The sequence below is a fragment of the Typopeltis vanoorti genome, chromosome 2, assembly GCF_054136105.1.
Source record: "Typopeltis vanoorti isolate ZY-2024b chromosome 2, IOZ_Tvanoo_1.0, whole genome shotgun sequence".
NCBI classification, from domain to species: domain Eukaryota; kingdom Metazoa; phylum Arthropoda; class Arachnida; order Uropygi; family Thelyphonidae; genus Typopeltis; species Typopeltis vanoorti.
In genome coordinates this window covers 53,367,292-53,384,726 of record NC_143550.1, presented here as the reverse complement: position 1 = coordinate 53,384,726, position 17,435 = coordinate 53,367,292, and the positions used below count along the sequence as shown (strand labels likewise).

The window sequence follows — 17,435 nt, the reverse complement described above, 5'->3', positions numbered from 1 at the left end:
ATTCACACATATCTAGTCCTTACATCCCTACTAACCGCACCTTTATTCATCAATCCTATAAAACCCTTTAAGTAACTTAAATGTTTCTATCATATTCCCTCCTTTTTCTCCTATCAACTAACTTCTGCAATCCACACACCTTCAATCTATCCTCATAGGAAACATTTCTTAGGCCTCTCATCATCTTGGTCGCTTGCCTCTGAATCTTTTCTACCACTCCCTCATCCTCAAGAAACCCAGAAGACCAGTCCTGAGCACAATAATCCAGATGTGGATGTATCCAGGCTTATAAAGTGGAATAACTTCCTTATCTCTACTTGTTAGTATGTTCTTCAATAGCCATCTCATGAGCTACTTTAGCAACCTTAGCAATATGTCCACTAAACTTTAACTCTCTGTCTGCCACCATCCCTAAATCTCTAGCTCTTCATCTATTTCCTGGAGTACAGTTCCATCAATGTGGTACCCAGCTTGCAATCTCTTTATCCCAAAATGCATAACTTTGCATTTCTCCACATTAAACTGAAACCTGTTATCTTTTGCCCATACTGACAGCGTATTTAAATTGTCCTGCAAGCTCTCCACATCACCTTGATTAATTTATCTACCTAATTTCACATCACCAGCAACCACTTCATATTTCTTTTCAGTTTCTTAACCTTGAGACGCATCACTAATCACCTGTTTTCACCTTGATTCTGTCCCTCCATATACCACTTTTTGATCTCTATCCAGCAGTCACCCTCTTATCCACATAACTGGTGTTGTATCCATTCCCATTTGTTGTAATTTGTGTAACAGAGTTCCCTATGTTTTATTCTGTCAAATGCCTTTGCAAAATCCAGTAGAATCATAGTGTAGCCATTTCCTTTATTCAACTCAGCTGTTACCCTATTGTAAAAAAAGTTAGTAAATTATTATGGCATGATGACAGACCTGTCACGAAGCTTTGTTGCCCCTCAGACAGTATCATATTCTTATTCATCCATTCTTTGATTCTCTTTTTGACCAATTTTTCCACTACTTTTACCGCCATGCCTGAGATAATGATTGGTCTTTAATTTGCTACTAGAAAAGCAATTATTTTTGCTTTTTTTTTCCACTCCCTTCAAACTCTACCAGAGCTGATACTTAAAGAGCCTAGTCAGAGGCATTGCCAGTTCTCATGCAGATTTTTGCAAAATCCTAGCTGATATCCCAGTTAATCTCACAGCTGTATTTACATTGAGATTCTGCACTATCCTAAAAACCTGCAATTCATCCACCTTTGTTCTTACATCAGTATGTCACATATGTTATAGCAGTAAGCACACTTGCATGATATGCCCTTACAAAGTGGTCACTTGGTGACTCAACTATTTTATCTGCTTCTATCACCTCATGACCATCAGCACTCATTAAGCTTAATCTTCCATAGTCATTCTTCCTCTTACTTGTCACGTAACAAAAGAGCTCTTTGGAATTTCCTTCAGCCTGCTCAGCTAGTTTCTTCTCATAATCTGATTTTGCCTTCCATACTATGCCGGTCACCTTTCTTCTTTTAAACCCTCCACATACTTGACGATATTACTCATCCATCTAACTCCTACCTGATTAACTACCTTACCTTAGGTATATAATTTAATATTGCTTCTTGTAGATGTCCCTTAACTATCTCCCATGCACTAGTAACAACCTTTCCTTGCAGTGTTTTATGCCATCACACAAATTCAAGCTTCCTTCTAATCTTGTCATAATCATCTGCTTTGTATTTTCACATACACCCCTTCTTGACAGAATATTTGTAATTTTTACTCTCAAGTCAAGATCTCATGGTCACTTTCCCCAATCGGAGGCAATGTGGTGACGTTGCTTACATATAGCTCTTCCAATTCTATAACTAGTTCCACTACTCTTGTACCCTGAATCCCCCCTCCATCATGTGCAACCTCAGATAATTATCTCTCAGTAGGTGTATTTATTCCATTTCCTTCCTGCCATGTGATCTTTTGTCCTTCCAGTCTATATGTCTGTTGTTAAAGTTTCTCGTAATAATAACAACCTGTACTCATACACTACTACTAATTTGCTGATGCATGTCTTCCAGATCATCCATGAAACCCTGAGGCTTGCGAGGGTGGTCTGAAAAGTTCACAGCCTAACAATAAAAAAAATGAATTTATAATTTCAAAATTATAAACTCTCACGAATTTTTTCATCTGGTCTGGTTAAAAAATTGGAATAATATTCCCCGGTTATTGTTTTACCCTTTTCAAGATAATTAATAAACACAATGCCTTTAGCATCCCAAAACACTGATGGCATGACCTTTCCTGCTTATGGAACCGACTTTGTCTTCTTTGGTGCTGAACAACCGGCTTCTGTCCACTGTTTTGACTGCTGTTTGGATTCTGATTGTAATGGTGTGTAATGGTGAATCCAAATCTCATCCATAGTAATAAATCGACACACAAAATCAGTTTTGTTCTTGTTAAAACACTTGAAGCACTGTTCAGAGATTTTCATGCGAGTGCGTTTTTGATCTGCTGTGAGTAAGCACGACACCCATCTTGCACAAAGCTTTTTCATTTGCAATTCTTCATGCAAAATATATCCTACATATTCTTTTGAAATACCTATAGTCTCAGCAATTTCACGCACTTTGACTCGCCGGTCATCCAATACCATATCATGCACTTGATCAATGATTTCTGGTGTTGTTACACTTTTTGGACTTCCTTCACGTGGATCATCTTCAAGGTTGGTATCCGACCACAGAAGCAAGAGCCACCGTTGGCAGGCTGCCAAGAAGAGTCAATTCATGTTGAAGGGAAGAAAGAAATAAGGCGATGTACGAATTGCTCACTAACACCCGAAATCATGTGCTTTATACGTAAAATTTTCCAACTGTTATACATGCAAAATAGTTACAATAATAACTACAATGATCATAAAAGAGAAGTTAATTTTTCCACATGTAATAATAAACAACTCATCCCTCAATACGGATTGATTACCCTATAATCAACATGGATTCTCCTTCTTTTGACATGCGCAGAAGTGTCAAAGGGTACTATATCTGTGGGTGTATTATATGGCCACGTTTAAACTCAGCAGACCATTTCTTAATTGTTGAAAACAAAGCGCCCATAAACTTTTATGAACTTCGAATGAATTTCTTTTGGCGTTAAACTTTCTTTTACAAAGAATTTTATAACCGCACTATACTCAATTTTATCCATTTAAAGGGATACAGACAACATTTTTGCTTCAGACAGCTGTATAAAACAAACTACTTGATAGAATGACTTGCAATTTCACATGGATGCTTATGACAGATGTACCAACTTAGAAAAAAAAAATCTTGCCGATAGTGTTGCCATCTATGGTCGAGGCTGAGAACTTTACCACGCTCATATAGCAACAACCAACTGTATATTTTGTCTTACTGGTCTTGATCTCACACCAGACTGCTTCAAATGAATAGCCACCCTCCTGCTTACTTCCTGTTCTTTTTGAATGCAATTCAACTGTTATCAGCAGTACCCTTCCCCCCCATCCTATCTTCTCTATCTTCCCTGAAAATACTAAACCCTTCACATTCTATCACTGTAACTACATCATCTGCTGTTAGCCAAGTCTTACTAATGCCTATTACTTTTGGCTAAGTTGCACTAACCAATGCTAGAAACTCCTTCTTTTTATTCCTGATACGTCTGGCATTAGTATATAAAAACTGACGTATCACTTTAGGATCTCAATCACACTTATTCCTGAATTGAGTGCCCTATTCACTATTTTTTCTAGAAACTAGATTCCACACTTAGTCATTCTCACTCACCTCATAAGCACCTTCACACAAACTCACCTGCTTTCACCCTAATTGCTCAAGTTTTCCTGAATATGTGCTTCAGCATGCTCAGTGAACAAAGCTCTCTAGACACCTAACACCAAACTCATTTAGATGCAGTCCATCAACATTATACAAATCCTTCTTTCTCTCAGACACAGACCACTCATTCACAAATCCTACATCATTCCTTATGCACAACATATGTATTGATTCATTTCATGTTTTAAGTTAAGGCAGTCGAGTAACGTTTCCCACATTTCTTTATAAAGATGTTCTGTGAGGAAACAACTTATGAAGGACTCTTGTCTTGTTCTAATGAACTCTGTTTAGTGCACATTACATGCTCAGCAAGTCTGGACTGTTCAGGCTCATGCTATTTAATATAGCACTTATGTTCTACTAGACAAAGAAAAGCAGATTTTCCAATTTGAAAATAAGCTGGGCCACAAGAGCAAGGAATCTAGTAGACACTTGGAAAACCTACAGGCAGAAGCTTATCCTTAGGAGAAGCAAGAAAGGTAGAAATTTTTCTGATGGAATGAAAAGCAGCATAATGTTCAGTGGTTTTAAAATTTTTGCTGCATATGCTATGCCTTGCTTGCACATAAAGTTACATAATGAGTTATTTCTTCTGCATTAGAAAAGTTAGCGATTCCATAACTTTTAAATGCTTTTTGATGAAGGAATCATTAAAACCATTTGATAAGAAGGTGGATTTACAGTTCTCAGTTTTTAGGAAGCATGCATGCCATTATATATTCATGCTGAATCTTGCCACTATCCTTCTCAAAAGGTTGGGACTATTAAGACCTTATTATATCGTGCTCGTTCTTTATGTTTTTCTGATGAACTTTTACATTAAGAATTACAACATATTAAATCCACCTTCTTATCAAATAGATGAGCCTTTCATCAAAAAAAAAAATCATTTAGCAGTTATGGAATCTTTACCTTTTCTAATGCAGAAGAAATAACTCATTATTATACCTTATGTGCAGGGATTTCTGAATGCATAACAAAAATCTTAAAACTACTGAACATTATTGTTGCTTTTCATTCCATTAGAAAAAATCTGCATCCTTCTCCCCTCTCCTAAGAATAAGCTACTGCTTCTAGGTTTTCCAGGCATCAACCAGATTGCTTGCTCTTGCAGCTTACCTTATTTTGGGCAAACTTTAAGATCTGCTGTTATTCATCTAGAAGTCTTATATTAAATATCATGACTCCAAACTGTCTGAACTTGCTGAGCATGCTGTTGACACTAAACATTGAGTTCATTGGACCAAGAGCAGAGTCCTTCATAAAAGTCATTTTCTCGTAGAACATCTTTATAAAGAAACATGTGAAACGTTACTCCACTGTCCTAACTTTAAAAAAAAAAAAAAAAAAAAAAATGTGGGCTACATCTATCCTCATTATGGGAGATAGAAAAGATTAGCAGATTTATAAAGTACTAACTTATGTAATTTTTTAATGTATATATATATAGGAAATTATTTGACCATTTTATTATCTTACATTAGCTACTAAGTGTTGCTTTTTTTTTTTAGGATGATCTTTTATTGTTTGATTGCCCTCCTGTAATTCTGTGTGAAATTAAGCAAAAATTGTACAGTTAAATAAATATTAATATGAGTTTTCCTCCATTTTATAGTTTGTCAACTCACAGTATTCCAATATTGAAACAAATCTTTTCATCTCATCTCAGAGAAAAGGCAGCATTTTTGTATGCATTCTTTGTGGTGTGATGTCATGTATCAGAGTATTCAACTTGGAATCTCCTTTGGCTAAAAATCTCTTTTCTTCCCTTAAATGTTGAGTTTCTCCATTCGAACTTCCTAATAGAAAAATCACCTTTCTCAAAGATTTTCATATTCAAAGTCCATCTGGTTTTCATTTGTTAATGAGTTTTTTTTTAATGAGTACAATATATGGGGATTCTATGATTAAGGGTATGGAGAGCAGTATGCCTGAGGAGTGCTTGGCTGGTGGAACAATAGAGAGAGTGGCTTTAGCAATAAAGAGAGGACATGATGCAAGAAAAGATGAATATGGTGGGTACAAATGACCTGAGTGGTGGTATTAATCGGGTAGCAAAAGATTTAAGAACATTGCTAGATATCGTGAAGAAGAAAAGTGTCAAAGGGAGAACAGTGTATGTGTGCTGCCTCATTTTGACAATTATGAGTTAAGTAGATGAGCGATGATAATGAATGATATGATTGCAAGAATGTGCAAAAAAAGAGTTCTGGAATTCGTTGATGTCTGAAGTGTGTTTGAAGGCGGAAGACAGCTGTATGCAAGAGATGGCCTGCATCTGAACAAGGAAGGTCATAAGTGATTGAAGAAGTTACTGTTTTCTGAACAAGTTGAAGTAATTGGGCAGGGAAATTAAAATTGAAAAGTTTGAGTGTAAGAGGGAGAAACTTATGCAGTGATTGTATATTTGTTTATCCTTATTTGTGGAATAAATTGCAGAATAGAGTGGATAAAAATTGGCATGGGACTACTGAAATTAGTGACATGTATATCAGTTCTAAAGCTGGTACAAGAACTAAAGGGAATCCGCAATTTTTGTATACTAATGCAAGAAGCATTCGAAATAAGAGAGAAGAATTTTTGGCATTAGTCAGTGCAATCGCACCAAAAGTTGTAGGCATTTGGAAAACTTGGCTGTCAGCAGAAGATGTGGTTACTGGAATTGAATGTGATGGGTACAGTATTTTCAGGGAGGATAGAAGATAAAATGAGGGGAGGAGTACAGTTGATGATAGCCGATGAGGTGCAGCCAATGAAAGTAGTATATCAAGAGGATAGACATGTGAATGATACTTCATTTGAAGTAGTCTGGTGTGAAATAGTGAACAAAGCAACCAAATATACAGTTGGTTGCTGCTATAGGCCAGGGGGTACAAGGGGATGATATTGAATTCATGCATCAGCAAATTAGTGCAATGAGTGCAGGGTTAGTGATTATTATGGGGAATTTTAATTATGATGATATCAATTGGAAGGAGGAAATATTACATGGCAAAAAAGGAAATGGAATTCATACATCTTCTAAGAGATAATTACTTGAAACAGCACATAACTGAATGGGCACGTGGTGTTGAGAGTGTTGGACCTGGTCATTGGTTTAGAGGACATATGCATAAGTAAGGTGTCCTCGTTGCCTCCAGTTGGTGAGAGCAATCATGTGGTATTGACTTGGGAGGTTGCAAAATTTGTGGATTTCTCTCTTAAGAAGGGGGGTACATATGGAACTACAGGTTAGCAATTATAACAAGCTTTGGAGTGAGCTTACAGCCATCTCATGACTGAACATATTGCAGGGGAAAGATGTTAGCAGTGCATGGGATAAAATCAGCGGGTATCTGAGGAAGGCAATATCAGAATGTATCCCCCATGGACAGGAAGACAAACAAGGTAGGCGTTAGATGGATGAGTAGTAGTATCAAGCTTGATCTGCAAAAAAAAAGAAAATGTTATGGAGAATTTACAAGGAGAAAGGTGATCAGTACACCCACGAGCAGTGCAAGGCTCAAGCTAGGAAGGTTACAAGCATAACAAGAAAAGCTAAATCAGATTATTAGAAGACCTTAGCCATGGAGATCAAGGGTAATCCCAAAGAATTCTTCCGCTATGTGGCAAGTAAAAGGAAGAATGACTTCAGAAGGATAACTTTAGTGGGTGCTGATGGTATTGAGATGACCAATTCAGATGTAATAGTAGAGTTAATGAGTGATCACTTTTCAAAAGTCTATCACCCAAGTGAGGATATCTCTGTACCAGTAGCAATAGCTAATGTGAGTATTGAAGTTAATAAATCAGAGGTACTTAGTATATTGCAAAATTTAAATGCAAACACTACTGTAAGTTTAGATGGAATATCAGCTCAGGTGTTGCATGAATGTGCAAAGGAATTGTCAATGCCTCTTACTTGGTTATTTAACTTAAGCTTGAACTCTGGTATGGTCCCCTAGAGAATGGAAGGAAGGCAAAGTAGTTCCTTTGCATAAATGTGGCTCTAAAACTGCGGTAGTTGATTACAGACCAATCATTATCTGGTGGTGAAATTATTGGAAAAGTTGGTTAAAGACAAAATTCAAGAATGGGTGGATCAGGATATGATATTCTATAGGGGCCAACATGGTTTTGTTAACAGTTCGATCCTGCCTTAGCAATTTATTAACTTTTTATATTAAAATGACATCTGAGTTGGACAAAGGAAGTGGCTACACAGTGGTACTTCTGGATTTTGCTATGGCTTTTGACAGGATACCCCCATGGAATACTGTTGAGCAAATTGGAGCAGATGGGGATGTATATTAAACTGGTGATATGGATATGAGAATGGCTCAGGGAGAGATACCAGAAAGTGGTGTAATGGAGGAGCAGAGTCCAGGATGAGGCACAGAGCCCTGCGGCACACAGTGGTGTGCCTCAGGGCTCTGTGCCTTAGCAATTTGTTAACTTTTTATATTAGAATGGCATCTGAGTTGGCTTGAAGGGAGATATTCAGTTGTTTGCTGATGATGCAAAGTTGGGTAGTGCATCATCTTGATAAAAAATCAAGCTGATGTTGAGAGTTTGCAGGATGATTTAAATAAGCTGACAAAATGGGCAAAAGGTAATGGTTAATTTTAAAAATGCCATCACCATACCCTACATCCGTGGCACTTCGGAAAAAATAGCCAAGATACTAAAAAAGTATAACCTACACACAGCATATAAGCCCTACTGCAAACTTGCTACCCTTATCCGTTCTACGAAAGATCAGCTCCCTCCTCTCTCTCTCTCTCTGCCTGGAGTTTACAAAGTACCCTGTTCCTGTAAGCTTGCATACTTTGGACAGACAGGCAGATCAGCATCCATCTGCCTGGAGGAACACAAGTCGTACATCGTTAAACACAACTGTGGCCATTCAGGCTTGGCTGACCATGTTTTGGACACCACCCACAGCGTATCATGGAAGAAAACCACCATGCTCCACCACAGCAAATTCAAGAAAGAGAGACTTTTCTTAGAAGCAGCAGCAGCTCTCAGAAACCAACCAAATCTTAATAAATACAGTTGCATTAAACTTCCAAAGATTTGGGAAACACTCATCACCAGAGGTCCCACCTTACATTCCAGGCCACCTACTACCACCCTTAGAGGGCGCTCCACCTAGATAGGACTTTAGTGTCATCCACGTGGTTGGGCTTAGTATTATAAGTTTTTGTGTGCATGTTACATTAATTGTTTTGTAATCCCCGTAGATGTCCTAGTGACTAGGACGAAATATAGGAAGTATTAAATTCTATTTTAATTCTTTTTGAGTGTTGTAACAAATCCATTAAACCTCCAACATAATTTCATTTTCTTGGTTTGATTATTCTGATCACTGAAACAGTTAAGGAAATATATGGTAATCAAAATTAAAGTATTATCCCTGTTAAAGGCCTTGTGGAGGGCCACCCAGTGGTCCAAATGCTGTGTAACCTTGCAGGAATACATTGTGCGTCATGTGGAAGCGATATCTAAGGGGAAAAAAGTGTTCCACCACAAGAGAGTGCTGTATGATATACCAAATGCAGATATACTCATTTTTCTGTGTGCGTAAGGAGTAAAGTGAAACGAGCATAAATAACACATTTTTATACAATTCTATTATACATATTAGTAGTTGGAAGGGGATCAATCGTTTGATGCTGTTGGCACACTCTCCCTCAATGAGTCTTTGGACTCCCTTGAGGTGTCATATAATAATAATATACAGGTTGTACTGAACAAGGTTGCCATGCAGTGGAAAACGCATGCTGATTACTCTGGCTTCTGTGAAATGTTCTCAAAGAATCTCCTGTACGAATCCTAAGATTCTCCTGCATTTTCGAAAATAGGCGAATCCATGCACAGCTACAGCATGTCCTCAGAGAAGAATGGTCTAATGATGAATGAAGCTGTAAACCTCCACCACACAGTAACTATGGGTGAATGCCAAGGAATTTGTTCAAGCCTGAAGTGGCTTGAAAAAGTTCAATTTTTGGTCTCTAGAAGAGGGTTTCTGGATTATGTAAAAATAAAATAAAAAAGACAAATATATATATATATATATATATATATATATATATATATATAAAATGATATAAAAGAAAAAAATATATGTATGTACTTAGCAGGAAACTTATGTCCGAATATCAATTATGCTTTCTAGTTTTTATCCAGAACTGTTAGCTGTAACTTTTGCACATGAATGGATCTTTTGCATTATTATCCATAGAAAAACTACTTTCCTAGTTTCTTACTGTTCCTCAAATTTCTGACATTGATGAACTCAGTAAATGTCCACTTGTCATTCTGAATTTACAGCATTGAATACCCTGCTGATTTTCACCAGATGTAGATCAGTTTCCTTCTCTTGGTGGCATTTTTTCAGTTGTTCTGAGTATTAACTCCTGTTTTGTGTTGTCATTTTTTTTTGTCCTATTGTACCATTATTTAGGCCTGCAGCTTGGAAATTAATTGATGGAAAAACTCTATGAACCTTCAGTTTTTATTACCTGGAAATTTCTAAACTAATACGCAACTTCCAGTATGAATTTTTTCACCTTTCATGTTTGGTCTCCAGAGAAGGGTTTCTGGAGTATGTAAAAAATAAATAAAGTACAAATTAACAGAAAAAAAATCTTAACCCAACCATGGTATGAACAGATTTCTTTCTTCTTGAGTGCATCAATCCAAAGATTGGTTGTTGGCAGCAGTACATCATAGTGTCCTATCTTAGCTCTCCTTTTTATTTCCTCATAGCTTTTAACTATAGTTATTATTGTTAAGTTGTTTATATAGGAGATTCTTGGTCTGCCTCTTGATTTCTTTCCTTCTACCATCTGCTGGATGGGATCAAAATAAAAAGATGGGTGGAATAAGCAAGAGAAGTCCTAGATGAATGAAAAAATGTCATGTAAAAGTTTGGAGAAACTCAGATTAGTCCTTAAATCTGAGACATTTAATTAGTTTTAGTACAAGGGCCTTTCAAGTAAGTTATCATCTGATTGGTAGATGTAGATATACTAGAGGTTTCAGTAATTTGTGTAACACAAGGTTTGTCAAGTGATGAAGAAAGCAATGTTTGTCCAGCTCCAAACAGCAAAACTGCAGATTGGATTTTTACAGTTAGATGTCACTAATATATAGAAAGAAGTCAGTAGGTGAAATAGAACCCTGTGGTCTTTCTCTTTTGATGCATAGTATTTATAATAATGGATAGATCTTTATCCTTAAACTTCGTAGTTAATGAATTTACACCACGGTTTTCTATTTTTTCACCTACTCGCTTCCTTCTGTATATTAGTGATTTTCTCCATTTAACTGCAAATCCTTGAATATGCAAAGGTATTTTCATGGGCATTGCTGCTCTGAAATTGGCCACTACCGTTCCTCCTCTTCTATGTAAGCACTAGAGCAGCCACTGGCCAACACCCATACACTGTCCAGCTCCAAACATACCAAATAAACTTCTCATCATCCTCTTTCATTTCATCCACCACTTTTTTTTTTTTTTTTTTTTTTAACTATCTCACTGTACTGTTTTTCTCATCATATATATCCTCCACCTCTAAGAAAAATATCAGTTGATTACTTCTTTCCCCGTGAACACTTACCCATATAGGTCCTATGACCTTCTGTATATGGTCATCTTAAAAAAATAAATAAAAATCCAATTTTCAGTTTTGCTGTGGACAGCATATTGTATTCTTTATCACTTGATAAACCTTGTATTACACATCACCAAAACATCTTGTATATAGCTAGTTTACTGATTTGGCTAATTTCTCTCTTATTTCATATAAATTATTCAGTTGAGTTTCTACTATACCAGTATTGCTAATTCTGATCTCTCTTTCCATATTAATTTACTATTTTCATTAAAATTTTTGCCTTTAATAGCTGAAATATTTTATTTGCTCTATGACTCCTCTCTTCAGGATGCAGCTGATATTTACCACATCCCTACTTAGTTTTTTAGTCTTTTGATTGCTTATTATCATGGCAAATATGGTACAGCAGCTAATTCAATTTAGTTACAGAATTCTGCACACTTTCATCTGATTTTAAGAGTATTACATCATCTGTATAAAATGTAAATAGCCAAGATTAACATATCCAAATTTAATGTCATGTTTAATACCCTTTCCTTCATAATGTGATTCTAAGACAGGTGCATACAGTCACCACTGTTATTCGTTAGACCTTCTGTTCTAACTGCTGATTTACAATTTAAATATCGACTGCAAATTTCTCAATGTAATTGCCCATTTACACCATATGCCTTGTCATATGTCTTTTCCAGATCTACAAAACTTAAATACAGATCTTTGTTATTGATTTAAAAATTGAGATGTAAATGGAAGAAGACATTATAATACCAATTAATGATGGAAGTCACTTACATAAAAATTGTTTGTTTGTTGCATTTTCAGCTGTTTCATAGCCATTTTCAAGTAAGATAACCATAATAAATAAAGAATAACAATTGAATTGAAAGTGCATGATATATGAGCTGTTGAGTGTGGGAGAATAACTCCATCTGCATTAATAGATATCAAGAAATTAAACCAGATTTGTTGGACTCCTAAAGTGAAATATATATTCTTGATGTTCTTCAAGACAAATTCTTACATAAAGACCAGTCTGTCCATAATAAGCTGCACGAGATGGGAATTCTGTAAACTCCAGAATAAGAAAGAGGAGAACTTTTTTTTTTCTTTTCTGAAAGTGCTTTAACATATGGAAGGCAAATTCTGGAAACTTATTCTTGAAAGGAGGGTTACAATAAAGGCAATAATTATTATTTTATCAACGGTTTTTGTATTATAACTATTAAAGTTAAAGGTAGCTCTGATAATACAGTTCCTTGTAAACTAGAAATTTGACTACACCATATTTCTGACAAGGATGATGATGTGAGTTAGAATCAATGTATTTGCCAGTATCAGTGAAGTCAAAGATGATGCAAATAAGCAGGAAAGTGAACTCTATAAGACTGATCTGATTGTGAATGGCGAAGAAAATGTGAGAACAGGAAAGTCAGTTTGACAGGGAAATGGGATGGGCCTGGGAGGTCAGGGGAACACCGTGTAAAGAGAGCAGATTCTGAAAGTGCTGATGAATGCACATATATGGATGGTCAGCATAGGAATGGAATGGCCAGGAATACATGGGAGTTGAGTCTTGGGAGCAAAAGATGAGCAGGCAGGAGCAGGTGAGAAGCCACAGATGGGGGCAGCATGAGTAGGACTGGCTATAGACCAAAAAAAAAAAAGAATTATGTTTATTTACAAATGCCAGGAGTGTTAGATGGACTAAGTGAAACATGGTCGAATGAGAATGACATCTTGATGGAAATAGAAATGGAGAGAGAGATGTTTTGCAAAGATAGGAAAGGAAAGAAGGTAGGTAAAGTGCTGCTGATGATAGCAGGGGAATTATGTCTGTGCAAGGTTGAGATGCAAGGAAAAAAATAGTAGCAGTGGTTTTGAAGCAATGTAATGTGAAGTAGGTTGATAGAACGAGAAGGAAAAATGACTATGGGAGGATGATGTTAGTTGACGACTGGCAGATTGGTAACTAGTGTGGAGGGTATGGTTGAATTATTCAATGATCAATTTATCAATATATTTCATCCTTGTGAAGGCAACATCAGAATTAGCTGGAGTGTAGAATGTATGGCAGAGGAGGCACTAATGGTGAATGAGCAGGAAGTATATGAGGAATTAAGCATACTTGTGTTAATAAGACAGTAGGATTTGAGAATATATTGCTGCATGTCTTGAGGGAATACCCTGTGAAATTAATGGCACCTTTGGCACAACTATTTAACATCAGTCTTGCAACAAGGCAAGTCCCAAGGAAGTGGAAGCTGGAAAAAATTATTCCACTTCACAAAGGGGGTGGGAAAGACTAAGGCTAAAAATTATAGGCCAATCTATGTCTGGGGTAAGGTGTTAGAGAAATTGGTGAGGACTAGGATTCAAAAGTGGATTGATAATAGCAGTATCTTCGTGATGGTCTACATGGATTTGTTAGGGGAGGAAAGCATGTTTCAGCAATCAGCTTACTTATTACAATAAGGTGACGGACTCGCTTGATAAAGGCGATGCATATACAGTGCTTTACTTGGATTTTTCCAAGGCCTTTGATAGACTGCCACATGACAAGCTGATAGCTAAACTGAACCAGATGAGATTAGATAACAAAGTAGTAAGTTGGATAGCTGATCGGCTGTCAAACAGGTGGCAGTAGTTTGTATATGGAGGAGGGGTATCCCAAAAGAGAAAGGTCACTAGTGAAGTGCCACAGGGATCTGTTTTGGGATCATTATTGTATAATTTGTACATTAATGACATTGAGACTAGCTTAACTTGGAGATGTGCAACTGTTCATTGATGATGCAAAGTGGGGAATGGCTATGAAAAGTAGAGCAGATATTGTGGCCTTGCAGAATAGACTCAGTTTAATGTTGCAGAGTGAAAGAGCTTAAAATTTGGTAGGCATACAGTTAATGGAGAAATTTTGAAGGAGGGAGGTGGAAGAGATGAAGGATCTGTAAGTAATAGTGGGCAGATACTTGAAGTTCAGGGTTTACAATTGCTCAAATTATAAGAACATCCCAATGGATTATGGCAATAATGAGGAGGACATTTGATGCAGAAGCAAAGAGATAATGGTCACCCTGTATAAGGCTTTGATCAGGCCACATATCGGCTACTGTACACAGATTTGGTTGGCCAGTTTCCAAGGGTAATGAGGATGTATTGGAGAGGGTCCAGAGAAGGTTTACTAAATTAGTGTTAGGTTTATGAAATGTCAGTTATGAGGAGAGATTGAGGGAATGCAACTCAGAGCCTTGTGAATAGAAGAAGAGGGGATGTGATTGAGACATAAGTTGGTAAGGGGTTATTACCAGATTAATGTGGTGAAGATATTTCATAGAATAGAGGGAGGCAAGGATAGAACTAGAGGCCATTCATGGAAGCTGTATAAGGATAGTGTAAGCAGAGGAGCAGGTTATTTGCATGGAGAGTGATTGGCAAGTGGAATGCATTGTGTTTTAAGCCAGTTGACAGTTGACTAATCCATTTCAAAGATTGCTAAAAGTGTGATGAGTTCGGAAACTGTGAATGGGTTTAAGTCAGGGATTGATCTTTTGGCATGAGAGAGTATAGACCTCCCGTGATGAGTCCTTTGACTCTATGGAGGTCAGATGATAACTATCTCACTACCTTTTGTTGCTACATCTGAAATTCCAAATAACCTAAAGGGTTTGTTAAAAATCTGTGCAGTACAGCAATCCCCTCAGTTATCCAACTACAATAGGAAGTTAGTTTGCTGGTTAGAGAATTGAAGAGTTGGTTAACTGAAGGTACAGTTATGTGGTGCTTTGTTTTAAGCCAGTTGACATACTAATCCATTTCAAAGAGCAGTTATTTGAAGGTCAGAATAGATTACTACAATTCTAGAAACCCTTGAAAAAAATAACAAAACTGTAAATAAACAAAATACTTGATTTTCTTGATGCTCTAAAAAAATGATCTTATGCTAACAGTGTCATGCAGATGCACCCCAAAAAAAGACTAATTTATGGCCAGCAGTATAAACATTATGTATGTTTATGTTTAACACATTTTTGGTATCTTTAGTACTGTATAAATGTGCCTTGCAAGGGTGTATGGGTAGTACAGCTTACCTGTTAGCAATTTTTTAAAAGAGGTAAACCGTGAGTAGACATATCGGTACACAATAAATAACGAAAAAAACTCGCGTAGAAAGATTATTTATTAGTATAATTTTCGCCTTTTGGAATTGTCAGTTAGTGTTTAATTTTGAGCTTAATGTACTGAAGATGCCTGTGACACACAGGCAAAAATTATACTAATAAATAATCTTTCTATGTGAGTTTTTTCCGTTATTTATTGTGTACTGTTAGCAATTTATATATGAATATGCTCAAAACAAAAGTAAATGGTTTTTTTTTTTTTTTTTTTTCAAACAATTGTTTGCATTCAGATGTGTACATTTTTTATTCCTGAAATCTTTTGAATATATAGATAGCTCAACAAATGTTAATTTTTTATGTTGATTTGGATTGGTTATAATTAAAACGATTATGGGAAATAGTTATTTTAATGTTTTGTTATGTGTCAGTTGAAAATAACGAAATTGTAACTGCATACATATCATTCATAATTTTGATGAGTGTGTTAGACAGAATTTAGCACTGCTTCATATGAAGTTTATTCTGTAATAAAATTTTAATAAAGTTTAACTTTATGTTTGAAATTTAGGTTTAATGGACAAGCACCAGTTGGTGTTCAAGCTCTTGAAGATATCCACTTTCGAGCCATGCAGGAAATATCCAGTGATGTATTACTGGTAATAATATACTTTTAAATATTTTCAGCTGCTAGTTCTGTTCTATGTTGTAATGATAATCTGCAGTACTTTGATATAAAGAGATAAGCAAATCTTTTATGTTATGGAGCACCCTAGATCAGAACATGTATTTTGACTGCAACTCACTCTATTTTTTAATTAAGATTAAAACAAAAATTTAATAAAGTGATCATATACATATTGCCTACCTTTTTTGTTGTACTTTTGGCAGTAACAATCTTTGAAATGTGGAATGGTTAGTAAATTATTATTATTATTACATGACACCTCCCAGGAGTCCAAAGACGCATCGAGGGAGGGCACCTACTCTACAACTCTATCTCCACCACTCGATCCACTAACTACAGTGAACCACATCATCTACATCAATGCCATCTACTGCCCACTACCATTACTAGTATTTTCACAAACATCCATGTGTTGAATCTTGAATGGGAAATTCTATAAATTTTTGATTTTTATTCAGTATTCAACAAGAATTAGAAAACAATTAAGATATACTTGAGGTTTAGTATAGATACTGATTGTGAAAAGAGTATATAGAACAAATATTTTATGTAAAGATACAAAGCGTAAATCCATTATGTCAAGTTTTTCTGTGTAAAGAATTATGTTTTAGTAGATTGTAATGACCATATTATGTTCTATGTGAAACGTATGTAATCTACAGTTCAAGGTGCTTGGGCGAGCATTATGCTTGCAGCAGTGTATATTATCGGAAAGCAGCTCACGCCCGAATTCGCAGAAGAGTTAAACCTAAGGAGACGTGGTGACCCGGATGGACTAGAGGGAAAGGAAGGTGAGTGTTGGGTGAAAATTTGTAAAAGAAAAGAGGGTGCTAAGGGTGCGAAATAAAAAGGGTTTGCTCCCCCCCCCCCCTTACAGAACACTTTTTGGCCTTTTTGATCGTCACCTTTCGCCCTTACTCATGTCTTGACCATTTGGCTTTTGACCTGCTCTTCATGGACAAGCGGTTCTATCTTGCCTCGTGATGGATACAGGATAGCCTGTAGATGTTCAATATCAGGCCGAAGTTCCCATGTATGTGACCGCTGAGACAGTGATGTGGAATAGAACAAACGGCAATGTAACCAGACCAGTGTGAACAAATCACCAGCCATACTGAAGGGGCAGACGAGACGAACACCATATATGACCACATGTGTAA

The 17,435-nt window shown here is 36.4% G+C and overlaps 1 protein-coding gene across 5 annotated transcripts in view; it reads left to right on the top strand.

The window, feature by feature from the left end:
• Window positions 1-17,435, top strand: part of Hyccin (PI4KA lipid kinase complex subunit hyccin) — a 335,986-nt gene that overhangs the window by 233,046 nt on the left and 85,505 nt on the right. For all 5 annotated transcript variants that reach the window (XM_090411355.1, XM_090411361.1, XM_090411331.1 and 2 more), the window contains one exon: window positions 16,159-16,246. In XM_090411355.1, the coding sequence (XP_090267481.1) occupies window positions 16,159-16,246 (88 nt within the window). The remainder of the gene's footprint in view (window positions 1-16,158; window positions 16,247-17,435) is intronic.